General features: G+C 43.6%; 2 protein-coding genes across 4 annotated transcripts; one reads left to right on the forward strand and one right to left on the reverse strand.

Annotated features, from left to right (window-relative positions):
• Positions 1 to 88: 88 nt before the first annotated feature.
• mettl23 (methyltransferase 23, arginine) lies at positions 89 to 4,873 on the reverse strand. Of its 3 annotated transcripts, none has more exons than XM_066642288.1 (6): positions 4,623 to 4,873; positions 3,753 to 3,849; positions 1,669 to 1,773; positions 1,341 to 1,578; positions 437 to 521; positions 89 to 340 (listed from the first exon to the last, which is right to left on the reverse strand). In XM_066642288.1, the coding sequence occupies exons 2-6, from the start codon at positions 3,843 to 3,845 to the stop codon at positions 184 to 186; spliced, it is 678 nt and encodes a 225-aa protein (XP_066498385.1). In that variant the 5' UTR covers positions 3,846 to 3,849; positions 4,623 to 4,873; the 3' UTR covers positions 89 to 183. The 3 variants fall into 3 exon arrangements, with proteins under 3 accessions (XP_066498385.1, XP_066498383.1, XP_066498384.1); XM_066642286.1 differs by having other exon boundaries at positions 4,825 to 4,864; XM_066642287.1 differs by lacking the exon at positions 4,623 to 4,873 and adding an exon at positions 3,981 to 4,131.
• Positions 4,442 to 13,232, forward strand: jmjd6 (jumonji domain containing 6, arginine demethylase and lysine hydroxylase). The gene is made up of 6 exons (XM_066642285.1): positions 4,442 to 4,590; positions 5,867 to 6,255; positions 7,120 to 7,406; positions 9,406 to 9,541; positions 9,631 to 9,769; positions 10,064 to 13,232. Exons 1-6 carry the CDS (start codon positions 4,462 to 4,464, stop codon positions 10,193 to 10,195), a joined length of 1,212 nt encoding a protein of 403 aa, XP_066498382.1. The 5' UTR covers positions 4,442 to 4,461; the 3' UTR covers positions 10,196 to 13,232.
• The last annotated feature ends 1,197 nt before the right edge of the window (positions 13,233 to 14,429 follow it).

A 14,429-nucleotide genomic window follows, 5' to 3' on the forward strand; every position in this document is an offset into this window, starting at 1 on the left:
GAATATTATAAAAAGTGTCTTTTGATTACAATCGTGAACCATGCCTTTAATTAAAAAAATAGATCATTCTTAGCAGACTGTACAATTTATTTTAAAAATAAATATACCACAACTGTACAATATTAAAAACAACAACAAGATATTCCAGACACAACACTGAGGCTGTATTCATGTATCAACAGGTCATGCTTCTGCAGTAATAATAATCATTTGTATGGTGTGATTCCCGGGGAGAGATGATGCTGCTAGATGACTCTTATTCGCCTGAAATGTGTCCAGTGGAATTTCAGTGCACTTCAGGCTCCACTTATGCAGCAAGGCTTCTATAGACCAGTCAGTGCTGAAACAATATTACACATCAAAAGTGTTATTCCATTCTAAGTCTGAACTGTGGTTGAACATTACTGTGAAGAGCAGCGTTGCTGGACATTATTACCTTCTCTCTTGATATGTGGTCCAAAACTGAGCACAGGGATTTCGTTTTAAGAGGAAAGACACCGTCACAAGGACATCTTCAAAATCTGCAGAACGACAAGTTCATTAAATAAACTCTAGACATATTTGTTTATATCTATTTACTGTCACTGACCAGTGTGTGTGTTAAAGGCCATTCATTCATTCATTCATTATCTGTAACCCTTATCCAGTTCAGGGTCGCGCTGGGTCCAGAGCCTACCTGGAATCATTGGGCGCAAGGCGGGAATACACCCTGGAGGGGGCGCCAGTCCTTCACAGGGCAACACAGACACACACACACACACACACCTACGGACACTTTTGAGTCGCCAATCCACCTTCCAATGTGCAAGGACTGTGTGAGGAAACCGGAGCACCCAGAGGAAACCCACGCAGACACAGGGAGAACACACCAGACTCCTCACAGACAGTCACCCGGAGGAAACCCACGCAGACACAGGGAGAACACACCACACTCCTCACAGACAGTCACCCAGAGGAAACCCACGCAGACACAGGGAGAACACACCACACTCCTCATAGACAGTCACCTGGAGGAAACCCACGCAGACACGGGGAGAACACACCACACTCCTCACAGACAGTCACCCGGAGGAAACCCACGCAGACACAGGGAGAACACACCACACTCCTCACAGACAGTCACCCGGAGCGGGAACCGAACCCACAACCTCCAGGCTTGATAAAGAGTACTGTCATATGATTCAGTTCAATGGCTGAGATGTAAAATGTGTCTTTCAGAGTGGACTGTTCATGTGAAATGGGAAAAACAGAAAAAAAACAGTACAAACGTATTGGTTTTATAAGTAAAACAACAAAACTACTCTAGTACAATGAGGCAAAGAAAACAGAAGCAGGTTCACCTTCGGGCTCATAGAACACGTCAGATCCCAGGATAATATCGACAGGTGGCAAAGACAGCAGCTCTGGTGATACCTGCCCCCAGGTAAGACCCACCACAGCTACACCGGCAACACCATTGGCTTCACAGGAGCGCCTGCAATTGTCGAGGCAGAGAGGAAGCGCCGCACTGTCAGACAGAATCACGTCAGCTCCACACTTTGCAGCTACGACACCGGGCAGGCTCACCCCAGCACCTAGCTAAAAACAAACTGTAATAAATAATCATTTCTCAGTAATCAGCACTACAATCATAAGCTTGTAAGTGATTTTGTCCGACGCGAGCTTCACCTCCAGCACGGTTTTCCTCTGTAGATTCTCTCTCGCCGTCCAGACGTACTGCGCTAAAACCACTGCACAAGGCCACACATACATTCCATACTGGGGATCAAGAACCTGAGTACACAGCAAACAACAGGAGAACTGTAAATAAAACAGGACCGGTGTAACATGATCAACAGTAGAAACACAGTGCTATAAATACATCAGGTGTCAGTCACAAATCAAGAATGAAGTTTGCAGTTATAATCATTTTAGTAAATAATAAAACAATTACATTAAAATGTGACTGATTTATATTTATTATGAACTAATGTGTAATTATTATGTTATATATAGACAGAAATATACAAAACCATGACCCATCGGGGCTTCCATGCATCGGAGACATTGTTTGTCAATTTGGTTTGAGAGTTTGGCCCAAAAAGTCGATTAATGGCATTTTTATTTGCTTTGCACCTATCCAGCCTCTACCCAGACAAGAAACCCATGTTGGGCCCAAACGGACAGCACAGCTGCCCATTCACAGGTTAAATGTAGACCCCACACATAGTGATAGTTGCCCACCTGTGTCGGTTATTAGACCAGGATTTGCTAAACATGGGAAATATGAGGTGTTCTCCCCGTGTCCGCGTGGGTTTCCTCCGGGTGCTCCGGTTTCCTCCCACAGTCCAAAAACACACGTTGCAGGTGGATTGGTGACTCGAAAGTGTCCGTAGGTGTGAGTGAATGTGTCTGTGTTGCCCTGTGAAGGACTGGCGTCCCCTCCAGGGTGTATTCCCGCCTTGCGCCCGATGATTCCAGGTAGGCTCTGGACCCCCCGCGACCCTAAATTGGATAAGCGGTTACAGATAATGGATGGATGGATGGGAAATATGAGCTGCCCTCCTGAAAACACAAATTCTCTCCCAATTAAAGACTACCACTAAGGTGCCCATGTGGACCATACAGTCACTGGGCTGACAACATTTATTCGATATAGGCAGCACACCTGGATCCCACAAATTGCCAACACACCAACCCTACCACAGACCATGCCCATCCTGAACCCATGCCCATTCTGAACCCATGCCCATTCTGAACCCATGCCCATCCTGAACCCATGCCCATCCTGAACCCATGCCCATTCTGAACCCATGCCCATTCTAAACCCATGCCCATTCTGAACCCATGCCCATCCTTAACCCATGCACATTCTGAACCCATGCCCATTCTAAACCCATGCCCATCCTGAACCCATGCCCATTCTGAACCCATGCCCATTCTGAACCCATGCCCATCCTGAACCCATGCCCATTCTGAACCCATGCCCATCCTGAACCCATGCCCATCCTGAACCCATGCCCATCCTAAACCCATGCCCATCCTGAACCCATGCCCATCCTGAACCCATGCCCATTCTGAACCCATGCCCATCCTGAACCCATGCCCATTCTGAACCCATGCCCATTCTGAACCCATGCCCATCCTGAACCCATGCCCATCCTGAACCCATGCCCATTCTGAACCCATGCCCATTCTGAACCCATGCCCATCCTGAACCCATGCCCATCCTGAACCCATGCCCATTCTGAACCCATGCCCATTCTAAACCCATGCCCATTCTGAACCCATGCCCATCCTTAACCCATGCACATTCTGAACCCATGCCCATCCTGAACCCATGCCCATCCTGAACCCATGCCCATTCTGAACCCATGCCCATCCTGAACCCATGCCCATCCTGAACCCATGCCCATCCTGAACCCATGCCCATTCTGAACCCATGCACATTCTGAACCCATGCCCATTCTAAACCCATGCCCATTCTGAACCCATGCCCATCCTTAACCCATGCACATTCTGAACCCATGCCCATTCTAAACCCATGCCCATCCTGAACCCATGCCCATCCTGAACCCATGCCCATCCTGAACCCATGCACATCGTGAACCTGGACCCACGGTGTGCTAGTAAGGGGTTGTTTACTACTGAGTTTCACTGTAATAAACGTTTCTCATCAAACCAGTTTTTACCTTGTTTACATTTTAACAGAGGAATAGTCTAGGAATGTTAAAATATCAGGGGACCCCTCTTTAAAAACCCCACTCAGTTACCTCTGGAACAGACACGGTCAGTTGAAGAGCGCTGTCGTTGCTTTCAAAGGTGAACGATTTCTGGATAAAATGCGTTGTAACGAACTCGTCCATGATTCTGTTAAAATAACAAATAAACAAATAAATATAAACGCATATTACACTAAAGAATCTAAAGCCGATATATTTCTTCCTAAATTTCTAACGACTAAAAAACTTCCGAACGCAAAAATGGGTGGGAATACCCACCATTTCCAGCCAATCAAAACATGGCTTTCCGGCGGACAATTCCACCTCTGAACTCCTATTGGTTTAAGATTTGACTGACGGTAGGCTACATTTACAGACACCAATGAAATGGCGCGGTTTCAGTTCGCCTCTGAGAGCCGCGAATGTTCTGTTCAGTTGTGCGCTGAGGGCGGGCTCCTGTGCTGTAATGTAGGCTGCGCTCAGCGCTGTAGAAGTTAGAGCTGTCGGTTCACGAAGTTAATTTACAGCGGTTTTCCTTCTTCATCGACTGGTTCAGAAATAAAGAGATTTGTTTTTGTCTTTATTAAAGCGGTTAGTGCTGCCTTACAACCGAGAAATCCTTAGGAGCGTAAATAACGTATTCATGCGTGGCTAGTTAGCGTTAGCACCCCCGTTCACTGTCACTAGCCTCATTAGCAGCAAGCTACACCCACTTTCACTGCAGCCTGAAGTTTCACACCGTAGCCAACACCGAGAGGGAATGAACCACAAGAGCAAGAAACGGATTAAAGAAGCCAAACGGAGCGCCCGGCCAGAGTTAAAGGATTCAGTGGACTGGTCGAAGCACAACTACTGCGAGGGTTTTGATCTTTCTCTGGGGACAGTGAAGGTAACCGAACGGCTAGCCTTCTGCTAACTAACGTTTTTCTCGGGCGACAGCAGGTCTGCGTTAACGTGCAGTGCTTCAAGGTAGGAACGCTGCGAGGAGGTTTCCACGTGCTCGGTGTTCACTCTGACCGGCGGGGAGGCCGGGGATGTTTCCCTGCTGTCTCCACACCGCTGGGTGGGTTAAAGTCGCGGTGTAAACGCGGGGTAAAGGGAGTTCGTTCCTCTCGGCACGTACACCATGGAGCTCCAGTCTCGGCGGTTCTGTTCAGTTCGCGTAGTTACGGGAAGTCTGACAAGACACAGGCTTACAACTTTACTGATGATAACGTTATTAATATTCACTGCTTAAACTTATACCTTATTTAACATGGCAAATAAAGCGTTATATTTGAATTTGTCATAACTGGCAAATCCAGGTCTCAGTTTTCTTGACTGTAAAACAGCCTGGGCTTTTAAAAATATAATTTCAGTTTAAATGAGTCACGGTATTAGTCAGATACATCTCAGTGAGTTATTGTCCCAAATGCTTCAGCCCTGTTTCCCACCAGAAAACACCACATCCACCTGAAACCGATGTTGGGGAAACACCAAAACATTAGAACTGCAGCTAGTTGGTCGAATATTGTAGTTGAGAACTTAATAAAGAGTAAGAAATAAAAGCACACATTCTACGTATGAACCATGGTTGTAAACGTGACACAGAATTACTGTTACATTTGATTTGTATTTAAAATATATGTTTAAATTTATTAAGCATGCCAATTTCTGTAACACCACTTTCACACGTTTACACCCAAACTTCATGACTTCAGATTCAGGTTCCAGTGACTCAGATGGAACATTATTTTCAGACCAACTTTCAGCAGAAAACAGTCCCAAACTTCCCAAATATAGCTTTTTTTTGTTTGTTTTCACTGTATTTAATTCTCAGTGTAATTTATTGAAGTGTTCTAACATTATTAGCCATCAGTTGTTGTTTATTATTATTATTATTATTATTATCATCTTGACTGTGCTTTTTATGAAGTATTTAACGAGGTAAAATAGTTGCCCACTGTATGAGGACGTTCTAAGCAAATTATCTGGTTTTGAAGCTTGCTCCAAGGCGAGATTTCATCGTTGTTGTTATCCACCTGTTGCTCTTCATTAAGTAGGAAATACCTTCAAGAAAAATGTACATTAAAAGACAATATAAAATATCTTTTAATGTGTTCTTTCTTCAATTCATTGGTTGGTTAAACTTTGAAATGCATGATGTTTTTGGTGTTTTGCCTCAGGACAATGTGGAGCGAGTGGACGCCCGTCTTCTGAGCCCAGAAGAGTTCATCCAGCGCTTCGAGAAACCCTATAAACCTGTAGTTTTGCTCAGCTGCCAGGAGTCATGGCCTGCTCGGGAAAAATGGACCGTGGAGCGGCTCAAACGCAAATACCGCAACCAGAAGTTCAAGTGCGGCGAGGACAACGATGGTTACTCTGTGAAAATGAAGATGAAGTATTATGTTGAATACATGGAGAGCACAAAAGACGACAGTCCGCTCTACATTTTTGACAGCAGCTATGGTGAACACGCCAAACGCTGTAAGCTATTAGAGGACTACGATGTGCCCACCTTTTTTAGAGATGACCTCTTCCAGTTCGCTGGGGAGAAGCGACGACCACCATACAGGTAATACATGGGCTCTCACTGCTGTCACCCGTTTATTCGCTGACCAAACGTTCCTGATATTTTTGGAATTGTTGAAAAATGTATTGTCTAGAAATTATTAACCGTTTGTACATATTTGTGGGTTTTGTATGTGGCCCTGTTAACAACACACTGTGAAAATAGAAGCCAGTCCCAGATTCTCTCTCTCTCTCTCTCTCATTTCTCTCTCTCGCTCATTTCTCTCTCTCTCTCTCTCTCTCTCTCGCTCATTTCTCTCTCTCTCTCTCATTTCTCTCTCTCTCTCTCTCTCACTCCTCTCCCTCTTCTCTTTTCTTTCTCTCCTCTCACTCTTCTCTTTCTCTCTCACTCTCTTCTCTCACTCTACTCCTCTCTCTCTTCTCTCTCTCTCATTTCTCATTCTCTCTTTCTCTCTCTCTCTCTCTCTCTCTCTCATTTCCCACTCTCTCTCCCATTTCTCTCTCTCTCTCACTCCTCTCTCTTCTCTTTTCTTTCTCTCTCATTCTCTTCTCTCACTCTACTGCTCTCTCCTCTCTCTCTTCTCCCTCTCGCCTCTTCTCTCTCTCTCTCTCTCTCATATTCATATATATAGCCAGAGGTGGATGTGTTTAATTAAATATTTTAATCCAGTATTTGATCCATTGATTTTAGCTGGTGCAATTTACACATTCAAAACTAAGCTTTTTGATATCATTATTTATTTTTAAAACAACCAGTCCTATACCTATTTAACACAACATACAAATTATTTTCAGTACATTGTACATTTGATACAATTAATTGCAGACGTAGAAGACTTTATGGTGTGTTTTGTAAAGGGTAAAGGGGTACATTGTGATCATACCACGTTTGTTTCCTGCCCCTCAGGTGGTTTGTAATGGGCCCTGCTCGCTCTGGTACAGGCATTCACATCGACCCTCTGGGCACGAGTGCGTGGAACGCCTTGGTTCAAGGCCACAAGCGCTGGTGCCTGTTCCCCACACACACACCTCGCGAGCTCATTAAAGTGACCCGAGATGAGGGCGGCAACCAGCAGGATGAGGCAATCACCTGGTTCAATGTGATTTATCCCCGAACGCAGCAGTCCACCTGGCCAGCTGAGTTCAGACCATTAGAGATCCTGCAAAACGCTGGAGAAACTGTCTTTGTTCCAGGTCAGTTACTGATTAATGCCGGATGTTGTAAGAATGTGTTCTTATCACGCTGCAAATTTGCTCAGCTGCCACTCAAGCATTGTCATGCATTGAAGCTCTGTATTGATAAATGGTTTGCTGTGCACCTTCGCACCGTCTACGTTTTTGAGAGACTTTTTTACAGCAAGGGTTTCATGGAATTTGCTCTCTCTTCAATACATAACCCTTGGTAGCAACTTCATTTATAAACAGTGTCTTGTTTTGTCGTGCTGAAAGTCAACACTAGGGTAATGTAAGTAACATGTGGGAAGGGCAGAGTTCTATATTGAAACTTATTGAGCTTAACTATGTCTTTTGGCATGGCTTTATATGACATGGTAATTTTATTATAGCCTGAAAAGAGACCCATGGCTAGGGTTAGGGTTATATTACATTTATATTTAGGACATTGAGCAGACTCTCATCCAGAGCAACTTACAAAATGCTTCACTGTTTACTCTGAATATATCTGTAGTTAGGAGGCTTCGATCTTAGCTGCTGCCAGATACAAAAGTCCAGATACACAACGCTTTTATATTACAATTCTAAATGTCAAACACAGTAAGACATAGTACAATCGTAAGAAGTGCAAGATAAATGCTGATTTAAGTACTCTTGAAAGAGGTTAGTCTTCTGTCTTAATTTGAAAACAGCCCGCAACTCTGACCCATTCGGGATCCCAGGGGATGTTAGTTCCACCACGTAGGTGCCCGGTCAGAAGGGAAAAAGTCTGGATGCTTGTCTTCCATCTACGTTGAAAGATGGTGGGTCATGCTGAGCTGTACTCGAAGGGCTCAGGGTACGGATCAGGTTTTTACCATAGTCATTGAGTATGGAGGGGCAGTTTTATTTTTACTTGTAGGCTGGTATCAGTGTTTTGATTCTGATGTGGGCAACCACAGGAAGCAGATGAAGAGAATGCAGTAGAGGAGTCAAATTGCTTAATTTAGAGACTTTGTCACACAGCTCCAGGATCCTGAGGTTGCGAGTTTGAGCCCTGCTCCAAGTGACTGTGAGGTGTTTGCTGTGTTCTCTCTGTGTCTGCGTGGGTTTCCTCCGGGTGACTGTCTGTGAGGAGTGTGGTGTGTTCTCCCTGTGTCTGTGTGGGTTTCCTCCGGGTGACTGTCTGTGAGGAGTGTGGTGTGTTCTCCCTGTGTCTGTGTGGGTTTCCTCCGGGTGACTGTCTGTGAGGAGTGTGGTGTGTTCTCTCTGTGTCTGCGTGGGTTTCCTCCGGGTGACTGTCTGTGAGGAGTGTGGTGTGTTCTCCCTGTGTCTGTGTGGGTTTCCTCCGGGTGACTGTCTGTGAGGAGTGTGGTGTGTTCTCCCCGTGTCTGCGTGGGTTTCCTCCGGGTGACTGTCTGTGAGGAGTGTGGTGTGTTCTCTCTGTGTCTGCGTGGGTTTCCTCCGGGTGACTGTCTGTGAGGAGTGTGGTGTGTTCTCCCTGTGTCTGCATGGGTTTCCTCCGGGTGACTGTCTGTGAGGAGTGTGGTGTGTTCTCCCTGTGTCTGCGTGGGTTTCCTCCGGGTGACTGTCTGTGAGGAGTGTGGTGTGTTCTCTCTGTGTCTGCGTGGGTTTCCTCCGGGTGACTGTCTGTGAGGAGTGTGGTGTGTTTTCCCTGTGTCTGCGTGGGTTTCCTCTGGGTGACTGTCTGTGAGGAGTGTGGTGTGTTCTCCCTGTGTCTGTGTGGGTTTCCTCCAGGTGCTCTGGTTTCCTTCCACGGTCCAAATATACATGTTGATAAGTGGATTGGTGACTCAAAAGTCTTCATACATGTGTGTGTGAGTGTGTATCTCTCTGCGAAGTACTGGCGCCCTCTCCAGGGTGTGTTCCAGCCTTGTGCCCAGTGATTCCGGGTAGGCTCCGGACCCACCGCAATGAATTAACTGGATAAAGAGAAAATGGTTCACTTGATATCATTGTGTCATACTGAATGGGAACAGATCACATTCTTTAAATACTTTTTTATTCTTTGCTGATTTAGGAGGGTGGTGGCATGTCGTCCTGAACTTGGACACGACCATAGCGGTCACCCAAAACTTTGCCAGTAGCACAAACTTCCCTATTGTTTGGCACAAGACAGTTCGTGGACGTCCCAAACTCTCCAGGAAATGGTACAGGTGAGAGAATGTCCATCATATTCCTGCAACCTACAGCTGTAAATGTCCTCAGTGTATTAGTACTTCAACTGTGTTTTTATCTTTCTCAGAATTTTAAAGCAGGAGAGGCCAGATTTAGCTGCCCTTGCAGACAAAGTGGACCTTCAGGAGTCCACAGGCATTGCTTCAGACAGCTCCAGCGACTCTTCCTCCTCCTCTTCCTCTAGCTCATCTAATTCAGATTCAGAGGTACACGCTGTCAACTCATATTCAGCCATTCACTAATGTCTCAGTAAGACAGGGAAAGATTTCAGAAGACTTCTGTAATTTTATGTTTTGATTTGTCAAGAGCATAAAAGCAGACACAGCAACACATTATAAAAACGCAGGGACAGGGGCTGTGTAGCATCACCTCATCTTTTAACAGTTACTCAGATGCATACAACTGTGTATAATATGAATTTTATATTTTAAATGTTGTTTACGAAGAGGATTACATTGCTCAGTAGACAACATTCAACATTCTTCGTCTTCTTTCTAAAGGCTGAATCAGGCTCTGAGATTGATGCCATGGCTCACCGCAGCAAGAAAAGGAGAACATGTGGCATGATGGGAAATGGTGACATCTCCAGCCAAGATGATTGTGTGAGCAAAGAGCGAAGCTCATCACGGTGACATCCTGCCACTTTTAATGATACTGGAGGAGCTTTAAACCCATGGAGCCTCTCAAGACAGACACTCAGTTTCTCTCTCTCTCTCTCTCTCTCTCTCTCTCTCTCTATCTCTCTCTCTCTCTCTCTCTCTATCACTCACACACTGTCTCTCTCAGTCTCTGTGCTTTTAGTAAATGAAACAAAAGGAAGGAATATCTTTCAGTGATGGTTGGGCCAGGTTGGCCATAATATGAACTATAGAGAGTTGCCTTTACTGAACAGCAGGTTTTGGGCTGTACAGTGTGTGCCCCACTGACAAGCTCCTAAAATAATCTGTGGCCACAGTCTGAATTGTTTTTTTCTAATGATAATATCAGTAATATGTTTGTCCTCCACACTCCACTTGCTCTTAATTTCCCCCCCTGTTCATTTAATAATTGTCCTGCCATCGATCAGATTGTTTTATTACAATCTGCAAGTTCCACATCCGAGATAAGTTTTGCCAAATTTTGTATCCTGTCATTTTGTCATCACCGATTCCACACATCATCGTGTCTCCCTCAGTTGTACACACGGCCACCAGCGTGGGCGCTAACGTGCTTTCCGAGACTCGCCAAGACTCGCCTCATCATTTCAAACCGATCTGCTGCTTATGCCACTGAACAGCTTAAGAGAACACACCTGCCCAGATCTGTCACATCAGTTCACAGCTAACACTGGGGACTGAACTCACAATCTACCCATGAAAGGGCCACTGCGCCACGTAAATGAGCAACCCCACGATGAGCACTTTTAATGCAAGAAAAGTGCTGTAAAGCGAAGTTGTCTAGCGAAATTAGGCATTCAACAATCTACAAACCTTACATTTGACCCTACAACGTTTTGTGAATTCCCTTGAGAAGACAGAGAAGTAGGGACTTTTAGCAAAGTGTTTGTTCTTTAAAAGGACAACGGCATTTAACTTATTCAGTATTAAGTGTTTGAATTCAGACACTATACAAATAGACTTTAAGCGTTTTAAAATGGAGATCTGGTGATCTTGTAAACAAAGTTGTTCAGAGTGGTTTGATGAGTGCTGCATTTTAGAGTCTTACCGATTTGGTTTTGTTTACAGTGGCCATAAGCAGTTTATTGGGTTTTTTTTTAAATGTCAGACACTGAGTTACCAACCGTTTTGTGTAATCTTTATTTGAAGGAGATTGGGAAACATTTAACAATAGATTTCTTGCTGCTTTTGCCATTGTTTAGAACGGTTTTAATTCTGTGGTTATTTATAGAACAGCATTTCACATCAAAACACTACAAATGGCTTTGTTTCTTTCTGTCGTGTGCAGATTGAGGAAAAAATATAGGAGTATTTTCCTTAAACCTAAGACACGTGCTCTAACTGGATGCAGGCAAGTCCTGTGTGTTGTATTTTCAGGGAGAAATATGTTGCTTTTGTTGGAAGGTAAGAGCTTCATGTTTGGTATTTTAAATAACGGCTAACACTAGGGGGCAGCAGCGTGTTTCGCTTTCGTGTGCTGTGCAGAGGGTCGTCATTCAGAGCTTAGAGCCCAAAATATAATATTTTATTTTACATTTATCAAATGAACAGGGACAAAAAAAAGCAAATGTAACACGAGCAAACAGTTGGTTGGTGGTTGGATGTTCTGATCGTGCTGCTTCTTTTTGTTCTTAAAGCAACACCGCAGAAACCGAACGTTTGGTTGTGTTACTGTTAATGTTTTATAAGTCTTGATGGGGTGAATGCACAAAAGCCACCATTAAAAATAATCACTATTGGGGCAGGTTTAAGAAAACCAGCTGTGTGTTGTGATGTACATTAAGGGCGTTGCAGATTCAAGATTCTTGTACTACTTCTGAAATTGGTACCATGTTCTGAGATTGTGTGTGTGTGTGTGTGTGTGTGAGAAATGATCTACCACTTGCAAAAGAAGTGCCTATATGTGTCTAATGGTTCTGTTGTTGCGCTAATTAATGCAAAAGTGCACCGGCCTCTTACATTGCCATGTTGATTATTAAATGAATACATCATTGTTTTTCAACCTGATCACCACCTGCCTGTTCTATATTAGAAGTTTGATCACCGCAGACTGTAATTTCAGCCTGTTTTTCAAAACGATTGTGCGCGCACACCCTGCTAAAAATAAGACAAAAATCCAGCCACAAATCGAGCAAACAGTTCAGCTTCTTGCTACTATCAGCCCTCGTGCAGCAACTCTTTCAACCTCCTCCCTTTTAAATCTGTACGTTCTGCTGGAGACTTCTTAAAGTGACAGTACAACTTCCAGAGAATAGACTCGGTCGCAAAGGCAGAAGTCCAATATGCAAATGCATCCCAATTTTTCTATATATTATTGATCAGCTTATTTTATAGAAAACAAATAGAGACTCAGATCCCCAGAGAACAGAGAGAAAAGCTCACACACCCTAGAGGCTGGTAATCTGTGGATCACACTGACATAAGTCTATATGTGCTCTTTTATTGTAAGTTGGGAAAACTAGACTAGCTCTGCGAATCACAATTATGCACAAGTGCAATTCTCAGATGGGATATTTTTCCTGTTCTCATCATTTTGAATCCACTAGACCTTCTCTTTTGTGTATTGAGTGGGTTTTGTTGCAAAGAAGAGGGGAACACGGTATAAAAGCTATGACAGAGTGGTCTTTTGGAGATGCTTTGTGGAGCGCAACAACGAATTCTGCTCTTTCCGTTAAAGACGAGGTTGAAAATTACCGGTGTATAATTTTAATGAATAAATAATTGTAGTGTGTCAGTGGAAATGTCGTACGTCCAGTTGGAGGGCCACAAAGATACAATTCTCTTATCTTTGAGCAAGTCTTTGAGGCTCGTGAGTGCTGCTGTTTTTAGACGGAGGTGTGATAACTGCGGGTCCTTGTTATCTGTCTTATTCAGCACTGTCCCAAGTCCCTGGGGGCGAACGTGTGATTCTCTCGGTTCACTCGGCTTTGGGTGTGCAAGAAAAAAAAAGTGACATCTTTGCTGTTGCTTGGGTCGAAGCAAACAAATGAATATGATTAAATATTTGATTTAATAAAGCTTTGTATGAATTTAGTGTGTGTGTGTGTCTGGATTTGTAATCAGTGCTTGCAATGCATTAAATATAATTGCATTCTTGTCCCACTCTGTAAATTCGTTCATGGATTACAGAGGCAAGGAACAAGGGAAATGACTCATGATTATAATAATTTTGAAAGGTGTGTTCTGCACTCTCTACACCTTTATAACAGTGCTTCCATACTTTGCTTGTTGCACATTTGTTTAGTGTTTTCTCTACTCCCAACACACCAGGTCCTACTGAATGTGCAGGGGTAGGATTTAGGAAACCCTCCCGTGAAAACTGCTGAATAATGATTGTTGGTTTCAGTGTTTGCTTCATACGAAGCAACTCATTTATTTGAGGCATGCCCCTGTATGTTTGTTGTGCTAGCTTAGCTAATTAGCCTGTAGGTGCAGACAAGTAATTGTCACCTGTGTGTGTGTGTGTTCGTTTGGAATCCAGACACTGCAAGAACAGGGCCAGTGAGAAGCAAAAAAAAAAAAAAAAAAATGAAAAGGACAATAGAGAATGAAATACATTTAAGGGAACATCTACAATTGTGTGGAACTACAGTTCTCTCTGGTCTGTTTACGTTAAGAAGCTCTGCGTGTTTTAAGAAGGAACGGTGTGTTTGTGGCTGAAGTGTAACTTGTCTGTAAATTTTATTCACTGTTGGAGTTACCACAGAGACTCATTTATAACTCAGTTTTCACATTAACTGATATGAAAAAGCAAAGTTAAGTCAATATTCCCAAAATATGCAGCAGGAATAGAGCAACATCCTCATCTCTGCACGTGCTTTTCAATGTTTTTTTTTTTTTTTCAATGTTGTCTTACTTTAAGTTTATTTATTTTTTTAGTTTTTTCCCCTTCTCTGTAGTAACAGCTGCTATGATTCTAGGAAGGGTTTAGGACTGATGTTGGAACACTGTTGTAAGGATCAAAGGGCAATATTTGTGAGGTCAGTTTCGGATGCTGGATGACCAGTGTCCACTCCAACTCACCTCACAGGGTTTGTGTGCTCTTATCAGTCCAGAGAACCCACACCACTGCTCTAGTGCTGAGGCATTGGTGTGAAATACCAGCATATTTAAAAAAAAAAAAAATGAAATTAAATTTATTTTAGTCAGTGCTGACCTGTTCTTGAGTAAAAAATAAAATCATAATATTTGCACCAAAATTTGGTGAAAG

The sequence above is a fragment of the Hoplias malabaricus genome, chromosome 13 (assembly GCF_029633855.1).
Source record: "Hoplias malabaricus isolate fHopMal1 chromosome 13, fHopMal1.hap1, whole genome shotgun sequence".
In the NCBI taxonomy this organism is placed as follows: domain Eukaryota; kingdom Metazoa; phylum Chordata; class Actinopteri; order Characiformes; family Erythrinidae; genus Hoplias; species Hoplias malabaricus.

Coding starts and splice junctions, on each gene's coding strand:
- jmjd6 (XM_066642285.1), top strand. CDS start 4,462: ATGAACCACAAGAGCAAGAAACGGATTAAAGAAGCCAAACGGAGCGCC. Junction 6,256..7,119: donor AAGCGACGACCACCATACAG/GTAATACATGGG, acceptor CCTGCCCCTCAG/GTGGTTTGTAATGGGCCCTG. Junction 9,542..9,630: donor CTCTCCAGGAAATGGTACAG/GTGAGAGAATGT, acceptor TATCTTTCTCAG/AATTTTAAAGCAGGAGAGGC.
- mettl23 (XM_066642286.1), bottom strand. Junction 1,579..1,668: donor AGAGGAAAACCGTGCTGGAG/GTGAAGCTCGCG, acceptor GTTTGTTTTTAG/CTAGGTGCTGGGGTGAGCCT. Junction 522..1,340: donor CGTGTTCTATGAGCCCGAAG/GTGAACCTGCTT, acceptor GTCGTTCTGCAG/ATTTTGAAGATGTCCTTGTG.